The sequence below is a fragment of the Panicum virgatum genome, chromosome 5N (assembly GCF_016808335.1).
Source record: "Panicum virgatum strain AP13 chromosome 5N, P.virgatum_v5, whole genome shotgun sequence".
Taxonomy (NCBI): domain Eukaryota; kingdom Viridiplantae; phylum Streptophyta; class Magnoliopsida; order Poales; family Poaceae; genus Panicum; species Panicum virgatum.
Genome location: NC_053149.1, coordinates 68,048,195 through 68,058,758, shown reverse-complemented (window position 1 = coordinate 68,058,758; position 10,564 = coordinate 68,048,195). Strand labels below are relative to the sequence as shown.

At 44.9% G+C, this 10,564-nt stretch overlaps 1 protein-coding gene across 1 annotated transcript; it reads right to left on the bottom strand.

Moving 5' to 3' along the window:
- Positions 1-7,128: 7,128 nt before the first annotated feature.
- LOC120673122 (protein YLS7-like) lies at positions 7,129-10,483 on the bottom strand. Its single transcript, XM_039953819.1, has 4 exons — positions 10,328-10,483; positions 9,777-10,249; positions 9,337-9,614; positions 7,129-8,304 (listed from the first exon to the last, which is right to left on the bottom strand). Exons 2-4 carry the CDS (start codon positions 10,201-10,203, stop codon positions 7,507-7,509), a joined length of 1,503 nt encoding a protein of 500 aa, XP_039809753.1. The 5' UTR covers positions 10,204-10,249; positions 10,328-10,483; the 3' UTR covers positions 7,129-7,506.
- Between the last annotated feature and the right edge of the window lie 81 nt (positions 10,484-10,564).

Genomic DNA, 10,564 nt, shown 5'->3' with positions numbered 1-10,564 from the left:
CGCACACAAGATTGTTGCAGAGCCCGGGCACAGGTGATGCGGCACGTGGGCAAATCACACAACGGTGATGGGCCCGGTCTGAAGTGACGAATTTGTGAAAAGCTTTCAGTTTAATTGTTAATAATTCAGTGGTGAAAAATGCCTGGTCCTCGTCCAAAGTGGCAAATCTCCTGGGTCAAGCTCTGCTCTGAAAAGATCGGGGGCATGGCATGCCGGGTATTGACCTCGTGGATGTCGTTGGATTAGGACATGATTTTTGCGGTTTGATTTCAACCGGTATTGAACTTGTCGTTCTTCGTTCTTTACGTTACCACTTTTTTCTTCTCCCTTATCGTACGGTGGATGTACTAGCTTTGTTTACTTAGCGCATGACTCTATGGGAATTGCTTGAACTGTTCTGCTGGTTTTTTCCATTTTGGAAAGGAAAAAAAAAACTACAACTTGTATGTGCTGAAAGATTCTTTGCTCATCACGGGATGGCAATTGCCTATTGGAATTACGGTTTGGAGACAAGTGTTTTTTATGGTCATTCCAGCACACATTTAGTACAACAACTTGCTGATAGTTTGGCCTAAGATGACACACGTATACTGATCCTCATTTTGGATAATGATAGTACTACTAGTGATTTTCCAAAAGAAAAAAAAAAAGAACAACTATACAGTACTAGTGTCGCATTTTTACTCAGCACGCCGCAACACGTATTTCTTTTTTTGAACTAAACAACAGGTATTTCCTGCCGCACACAGTGTGCTAATCCTTCATCTTATCACTTCACTGGGGCTAGTGGGCAGCTGCCAAGGTCCTAGATTAATAGCACGCAGCTCGCATGGTTACCTGAAAGGCGAGCAAGCAGCATCCGGTTGACGAGATACTATGGCATAAAGAGAGCCCTTTGAACAGGGGGCTTTTACATGTTTACCATTATTACAAAGGGCACTCATCAGATTATCATTATTACGGTGACACATACATCTATACCATAAGAGAGAAGTTTGACTTACAAATTTACCACATTTGAGGATGTGGCAGCCACGAGACCGGTCCACACTGGTGCTGAGTCAGCAGGCACCGACGCCGTTCGGCCCCTGTTACTGCGCGCTGGGCCCGGTTGACGCCGCCGCCGCTAACCCTATCCGGCCGAATCGACCCCCCCTCTCCTCCCACTTTCTTTCGCCGCATTCTTCTTCTTCCTCCTCTTGCTGCGCTGCTCCTTCTTCGCTGCTCGCCCCACCGCCGCCTCCAGCTCCCCTCCCGCCGTCCCTGCACTAAGGTGGCCATGTCCCACAGGGCAGAGTCTTCGAGCGGCAGTAGGTCAGGGAGGAGGCAGGAACGCGGCGGTAGCTCAACACGCGTGCATGCTGTGGCGTATCCAACCGGCAAAGAATCTGGACTTCATTTGATTGAATGCCCCGACTGCGGCCTAGCCCGTGTGATCGAGCTTTGCGCGAAGAAAGAAATAGTCAACAACGGGCGAACCTTCTTCAAGTGTCCGAGGAATGGGGTCAGTTTCTCCATCCCTCTATGTTAGTGTGTTTGGCGATTTGATTTGGAGCATCACAGTTTCGATTTGGTGGTGTTTGCAGAATCCGAAGTATTGTGACTTCTACCGATTTCAGAAGGATTACTTGGATGAGCTGATTCTCAAGAAGATTGTCATTATCAAGTGTGAGCAGATCGAAGAAGTGGAAGAAGGATCGCACGGCAGCGTGAATGATGAGGAAGAGAACCGCAGTAGGCTAGAGAAGTTAGAGAATCTGACATGGAAAATGAATTGTGTGTTTGTTGTTTTCGGCATTGTTATGTTAGCAATGGTTGTGAGATCAGTTCTAATGGCTTGAGTTGAGCATTGTGTCTGTTGGAGCCTGATGTATGAACCATTACCTGATGTATGAATCTTTTGCAATGCACCAGATGTATGAATCTTTTGCAATGAACATGATGTATGAACCATTTGCAATGAAACATATTATGGCAACTTGAGTCCATAACATCCCTAACATTAGATAGCAATTGTTGGCATACATATTGTTTTGTGCCATTACAGACCATCATCTAGCATCTCCAGCAAAGTGGTTATGTGCCCAACATTACATAATAAGGCCATGCAAGTGACAGTTTTGGCCGTTCAAAAGATTGTTTTGGCAAAAGAAGAAGAGTGAGGCTGGTCATTTCTTCTTTGTGACTCCTTTCTTCTGAGGTGTCTTCTTCACCTTAGTTGCCAATTTTTTTCTTCTTTGGAGTCATCTTCCTAGGTGCTTGCACTTCAACCTCCAGAGCATCTCCAAGAAATAGGGACCTGTGCAAAGTTATGCTAATGGTTATGCTAATGGTTCATGTGTTGCAAAAGTATTGTTGCATTTCAGAACAAAAAGTACCTCCTAGTTCTTGTTGTCTGATTAGTGGCTTCTGGGAGTACAACTTCTAAGGCCATCACATGTTCCTCCTCAGCACCTTGTGATGTTGAAAGTGCAAGTCTTGCAGCTTCTCTTTCTTGCCTTGCTGCTGCTTCCCTTGCTGTTGCAGCCTTGAGCTCAGCTTCCATTGCTTCTTTCCTTGCCTTTTCTGCTACTTCTCTTGCAACAGCTACTCTGGTCCTTGGAGTTGTTGTTGGTTCTTCAGTAGCAGTACCTTTCTTGTTTTTTTCCTCCCAGCCTTGGCTTTGGTCTTTTTTGTTCTCTTTCTACATTAGTGATATCATCAGCTTAATATGATATGGCATGGTGAAACACAAAAAAAAAAGATTACAAAGAACCTTTTCTTGGTGCCAGTGAGTGGACATCTCTAGCTGCCTGCCCTATGACCAAGCTCTGTGCAGTTAGAACACCTCACTTGCCTAGTTGCCTTACCACCTGTCTCCCTAGCCGACTTGATTCTATTTTTTCTCAGTCTTCCACATGTTCTCTTCTTCTGGCATGGAGGGGATAGTTTGAACCCTTTCTCCACCTCAGGCCACTGGTTCCTGTCTGTGATGTTTGGAATTATGCCATCATATGCTGCTTGAAACTTTTGCACTGAGTAGTAGTGGTCAACAAACTTCCCCATGTTTGGTTGCCTAGTCCTAGTGATCACAGCCAAGGCATGTGGACATGGTTGTCCAGTTATCTGCCACTGCCTACATGTGCATATTATTTGAGATAGGTACACCACATGCCTTCTAACTTCTTCATCCTTGTAGACTTCTGTAACCTCAGCCTGGTCTGGGTGGCCCTTGGAAATCTTTAGATGACCTAATCCTCTAGATGCAGCATTTAGTTGATGGATGATCCCAGATAGTATACCAGGTGGCAAAGCTCTAGAAATCTTCCTTCTTTTGGCAAACAAGATCATTATCTTCTCTCTTATTGCATCTGCCATGCAATGCACAGGTAGATCTTTGTGCTCTTTGATCCAAGAATTCCATACTTCTGCTAAATTGTTGTTGATATAGTCACACTTGATGTCATCTGAGAATTTACTTCTAGCCCAAAGAAATGGATGGTGCAGTGTCAGCCATTTATGCACATCTGGACTAGCTTCCAAGACTTTATCAAAGAAATACTTGAATTTGTGAGCTGAATAGGCTCTAGCTGCAGGCCACATGTTATCATACACATCACCAGTGTAGTATTTTTTTCATGTTATCCATCAAGTGACTGAAGCATTCTCTCATCTCTGCATGTGGAAACACTGCCTTCACGGATGATTCCAACCCTTTACATGCATCAGTGCAAATGGCTAGCTTATCCATGGGACCAATAGCCTTTCTAAGTTGTTCCATAAACCAGATCCAGTTTTCCTTGTCCTCTGAATCAAACAATCCAAATGCCACAGGAAACATCCAATTGTGGCCATCTAAACCTAAAGCCGCTGGCATGTGACCATTCCACATCCCATTGAGTGCAGTGGAATCTATACTAAGGTAAGGCCTGCAACCATTCAGAAAGCCATCTATACTAGCTTTGAATGCACAGAAAACCTGCTAAACCTAATCTTTTCATCATTGGGGTCGGTGACAGTATCTATCTCTATAACACTCCCAGGTGATCTCAACTCTATCTCAGGCTTAAACCTATACAACCAATCAAATGAATCATCCCACTTACCAAAAAGCTTATCAGCTGCCCTCTGCCTACCATTGTACATTGTCTAATATGGTATCTCAATCTTGTACTTGTAATTAAGCTCTTCTTGGAGTTTTTTTGCCCCCATCTGTGGGTTCCTCTTGAGAAGTGGGATTGCTCTCTCTACCACCCAACTTATATTGGCCATCTTGCTTACAACCCTTTGGGTAGATGCACAATTATGGTCCCCTTGATTAATTTGAATCTGCATATTGAAACACAAAATGTCATAAATGATCTCAAAAAAAAACATGGGAATAGCAACAAGAAACACAACATAAATAGTTTATTTACATAAAAAAATTATACCCTGACACTGCCATCATGTTGGGTTCTAGCCCTAATAATCCATGGGAAGCCAACAGCAGAACATTTAGCCCTGAACCTGTCTTTGTCTGAATGCTCAGTATCATACTCAAACTCATGAACTATTGCATGCTGCCTAATAGCTAGCCTGAACTCCTTCATGCTGGGATACAATGTGCCAACACTCATTTCTGGATTATCCCTATCCCATTCATGCATTGGTTCTTCATGGACTATGTCATCAACATTAACAGCGGCTTCCTCCATATCAGCCTGCATCTCTGCTGACATATCTGGGATGGGCACATCTTCTGTACCTTCTTCTGGTGTTGGCTCTACATCTTCAAATCTCATTGCCTCATAAACCTTGTCCTCATCAGCAACGGCTTGTGCAAGACCATCATCATCAGCCTGCCCTATTACTGTTAGAGTAGTCCAGTCAACTGCTATAGGCAAATCAGTAGGTGCTTGTTGTGGGGAACTATAGGTATCACCATAACCTTCAGCATCATCAGCACTTTGTCCTCCATTACGCTCAATAGTGACACCAGAGACACATCTACCTTTTGAAGCACCTGAGCTGGCATTTTCAGTGTAGCCATCCTTCGTCACAACATCTACTGCAATCACAGCCAACCTCTCATCCCATCTGTCCCGAATCATCTGGTCAAAGTGCTCATCCCTCCTAATCTTCCACTCAGACCTAGTATCTTGGTCAAGAACCCACAATGCAAGTGTTTGAGATGGCCCCCAGATTATTTTTGTTGCTAACTCATCGTGGAATTGGGCCAACGAATTCTTGCAGTTTCTATCCAGCCATAAGTCATGTTGCTGCTCGGCCATATCAACTAGCCCGTACTCGCCATCAGCCACAAACTTAGCAACCTTAACGACTAGTCTAAACACATTGCCAGGATCGATCCTGGCATCAGGGTAAACAATCAAAAAGAAATGAGAAATTAGACGCGACCAACTCCTAAATTCATCCTAGACAGTTTTGTTCAGTACGAACTTACCAAGGAGGGCATTCACTGCTACCCATTGCGACACAACCACCTCTCCCACTACATCAGAAGCCTAAGAAACAATGGAAAACGATCATCCCAGGAATGCAAAGGCCCAACACAAACTCGGCGTCCATGATATCTAACCCTAAGTCCAATGCAAATTGGATCATGGCGCACCGCGTGGCCGAGTTAAGGGTACATACCTTTAATCCGTCACGGAAGGCCTGGGGACATGGCCACCTTTGCGCAGGGACGACGGGAGGGGAGCTGGAGGCGGCGGCGGGGCGAGCAGCGAAGAAGGAGCAGCGCGGAAAGAGGAGGAAGAAGAAGAATGCAGCGGAAGGAAGTGGGAGGAGGGGGGATCGATTCGGCCGGATAGGGTTAGCGGCGGCGGCGTCAACCGGGCCCAGCGCGCAGTAACGGGGGCCGAACGGCGTCGGTGCCTGCTGACTCAGCGCCAGCGTGGACCGGTCTCGTGGCTGCCACATCCTCAAATGTGGTAAATTTGTAAGTCAAATTTCTCTCTTATGGTATAGATGTAGGTGTCATCGTAATAGTGATAATCTGATGAGCGTCATTCGCAATAATGGTAAAAATGTAAAAGCCCCTTTGAACAGAAATTAAAGTTGCTAGAGCAAATGGCTGTAGCCTGTAGGAGGAGATAGCATGGGGCCAGGGACCAAGTGGCATATTCCGGGCATAGAACCTAAGGGGGTGTTTAGTTGGTGAAAAAGTTTGGGTTAGAGTACTGTAGCACATTTCATTGTTATTTGACAATTAATATCTAATTATGAATTAATTAGTCTTAAAAGATTCGTCTCGTGGTAATCAGTTAAACTATGTAATTAGTTATTTTTTCAACTACATTTAATATTTCATGTATGTGTCCGAAAATTTGATGTGACAGTTACTGTGGAAACTTTTTCACAAACTAAACTCAGCCTAACCGATGAGATCAAAGCTCCGATGACAGCTGACAAAACAATGTTATCTTGAGCCCCTGCTGCGATTGACTGGAGAAGGGTCACATCACATGGCCATTGTTTAGGCTAATCATGGGAATATAATTTTTTGGGAGCAGCGCCCCTTTTCCTTGTTAATTTCTTCCTTTCCGGATGAACCAATAGCTGATCTGGAACTGAATTCCAGAGGACAACCAAGCATTCGGATAGCTGCTGCCTTTTTGCACTTGACGATTGAAACTGGGGTTAAGAAATTACTCTGGACGTACAGTATATAATACTCTCTTACAGAGCAGCCTTTTCTTTTCTTTTCTTTTCTTTTCTTTTTTTTTCTTTTCTTTTTCATATCGAGTAAGAAGGCAGTTGCGGTTGAATTCCCTTGGGGAACATGAATTTGATTAGCCTGCCAGCTATGCTTTTCGAAAGGACTAGATGCACCAACCATTGGTACCAGTCTGCTAGAAAACTAATGACAGTCACAAACTCACAATACGCAGTTTGTGCTGACAAAAGATAACGATCTCCACCAAACCGATTAGTAGCATTAGAATATACCTTATCTTTTACTTTTTGTACCCTTGCTTTCTAGAACACCACTAACACGTCAGGATCATATAGTACTATATAATTGAACCAAAAGACCCGTGTTAGGCAAGACCAAAACCATGCGCACTGCAATACCTGCAACAGAACAGCAAGTATCTCGCAAAAACACTGGAAGTGCAGTTAAAGCCTGACAGCCTGTTATCGTAGCAAATATATCAGCTTACATTCTTGCGTTTTCAGTTAACACTTTGTACTGAATACTCCCTTTAGCCGGTTACATCCTCATTCTCTTCTACCAAGCAAATTAGTACACGGACAGAGACTCAATTCCAGTTTACACTATTGTGCTTACAGTTCCACAAAATCTGCCAAGAAATGATACATCAGAGAATGTGTCAGGCAAAAAATACACAGAATCTTACGTATCGAAAGCTATATTCCTTCCTATGTGGTAAGAACAACATGCTACATTCCTTCCTATGTGGTAAGAACAACAACATGATAAGTGCCACAATACACGCCAAGGTGTTTCGCAGCACACAACATATCATGTGATGGCGAAGTAGACAGCAAGTTCTATCTTCAGCTTCTATCTCTCTCGAACTCTCTTCGTATGATCTCTAGCAACATCTCATTCCATGTATCTACTGGCCCTGGCATGCACCAATGCAAGCAATCCTGAGGTGGAGGCTTTCCATCTGGTCCTCTCTGTGTTTTCTTGTTTGGGTCTGGACTTCTATATGGACCAGGATGCCCATCAGCCCTGAAGGCAAAGGGTTCAGTGATGTCCATCAATTTCAACCTAGAACTGTGTTGCCCTGCATTCTTAACTGCCTTCCTGAAGCCTTCAACCTGCTTACTATACATCGCATCAGTAAAGCCGTTCCTCACCACCTCATCCAAGGGCTTGACTTTTCCTGTGCATGATCCACCAGTGTTCCATGCTCCACCTTCATAATGATCTGGTGACCATGTGCGCACAATAGCTAGGCCAGTGAAATTTGGGTTAGTCACCACAGAAGTCAGGCAAGTCTCAACAGAGACACCAAAAGCATCAACATTGTTCATCTGCATCTTCCCTGCTTGCCGAGGCCACCAGAGCTGCCCTCCAACAACATTGCCATTTAGGACATAGGCTGATCGTTTGGCGAACCAGTGCCCGGAGGAGAGGACGATTACATCAAACCGTGGGAGAAAATCCATGAAGGTCTCATCTGGGACATCCAGAAAGACCTTATCAATACCCTTGGGAGCAATCCCCACAGCTTCAGTTGACCTGTGTACTAACCAAGAAGACCAGACACGGGCAATAGTCGTTGAAGTTGACTTGAACAGCCACTTGTGCATCCTTTTGTTGCCACGGTTTTGTGGGACGTCTACCTGTGAAAAGGAGAAAACCAAATGGTTCAAGACAAAGAAGCAGCTAAGTGTTGCTTGATGACATAAGGTACAAATACACTCAGTATAGGAGTGCAAAAGTTCTTTGAAGTTAGCCTTCATATGACATCTGCACTGGTCTAGGAAGAAAAAACCCTTGAGAAGTGCTCATTACAGATGAACATGTCAAACATGAACAATGAAAAAAGAAAAGTAACTAATCTTTATAATAGTCTCCAAAACTCCTACAAGAGCAACTTCCGAAATAGGAGCCTCATATGTTGACGCTTGACGAAGTACACCCTTTGAAAAAATTCTAAGTCATGGAGCCACCTGTCTGTAAGAGTATGCAAGAAATATTCCAAGTACTTCACATTCTTTTGCTTATTAGTGGTAGTTCTTCAGCTTTGATAGGCTTTTCGTGCAAGCTTATCTTAGGTTTTTATACCGAGCACTTCCACATTCCATGAGAAAACAATAGCTGACAACATTCAATTATATATATAAACTCTAAACCTGGTACCTGGGTTCGTGAATGTTAAACTTCTACTAAATATGACAGCATTCCTGCCTGGTTGGCAGACACTAAACTAACCTGATGTTTGGTTCAGCACCACCCAAATTACTGATGGGAGGAGAGGGTAGGGGCACATCAAGTTGGCTAGAAATCTAACAAAAACTGGGTGGTTGTAGCATGTTGCAGAAACTATGTGCCTGTGTGAACCTAGTGTCAAATTCTTTTCAGTTTAACTCAAAATTCTAAATAATGTCGCCGTGGACAAGCACTGAAACTACTAGATGTTAAAAAAAACAATGGTTCATCGGTAACTCCAGAACAAACCCTAACTTAGGGTAAATCATCAGCAGAAACACCTAGGAATTTGTACTTGTATACCAATTTGCAGTGGGAAAAAACATAGAGGTCGCCAAAACAGGCAAAATTAGACACAAAAAGCATCTAACAGGTCATGGCTATCTTCCATGAATTACATAGTTTGAATGTTGGATCATGAACAATTTCAGCCGGTGTCTCACCTGCCACAGAAGGCAAACAAGGGACTCCATCTGATTCCGAGCAACTGAATCCCCAACAAATGCAAGTGTCTTGCCTCTCATCAACTCCAAGAACTTCCTTGCATCAAAGCGTGGAAGAATGCACTGTTCTGGTTTCCATCTCCAGTTCTCATATTCCTTATCCGGCCGCCCGTTTCCTTGACAATTTTGCATCTGCGTGATGATAGGGCAAGAGTTGTTTGTGTATAGTGGCCCAGAAGTATCAAGAACCCACCGTCCATGGTATAGATCACAAGTACCTGTACAATAAAAAAGAGGATCAACTTCTGCTATCCCAGTTATTCCTATGTGAATGTGTGATCATAAATCTAATAAACCACCACAGTACAATGGCAATAACATCTCATCCATGTTGATGAAATGCCGTACGGAAATATCAAGGAATGGAACTAACACTTCACCTTGCTCAGCGTTTGGAGAGTCCTTTGATGAATCCTCATCGGGGGTCGACGTGGTATCACCGGGATCAACTGGATCCGGCTCTTTCCTTTCAATTTTCTCTGTAACAGGAGATGGTTGGCCCGAATTCACGTCAACTCCCTGACCGTTCTGCTCCACCAAGGGTTCCCGGCCACCCTGCACCAACTCCTCTCCAACTGCAGTGCTATTCCTGTTTCCACCAGCATCCTCCGGCGACGAAAGCTTCCCCAGGCTGCTAACTATGACGGGGAGGTAATCCTGCAGCGACGTCCGCGGCAGGGATGAGCCAACCGAGAGCGATATCACCACGAGGGTCAGCACCAGCGCCAGCACCGACACGACGATGGTGACGAGGCACCGCCGGACTCCGGAGACCCCTGCCGGGGCCTTCCTCCCCGGCAAGCTCATGTGCACGGGCCCTCCCCCGAGATCAATCCTCCCATCCGAACCGCATCTGCCCCACGCGCGACGAAATTCAGATCCAGGAAAGGAAAGGGAACGCGATGGAGGGCAAGGCAACGAGGAGGCGTACCAGCGTGGAAGATGGAGGTGGAGAAGGGATCGGATTCGGGTGGGGAAGCGGCCGGCGGGAGCGGCGCGGCTATGCTCGGGGGTGCCTGCAGGAGAAAACGATGGGGGAGGGACGGGCCGTGGAGGGGGAAGATGAATAATAATTACTGATCATGCGGCTTGTCAAGGTTAATAAAGGTAAGTTTGCAGTGGTAAACACCCATCATCTTCATCTAGTGGTCAAATAAATGCACTGGGA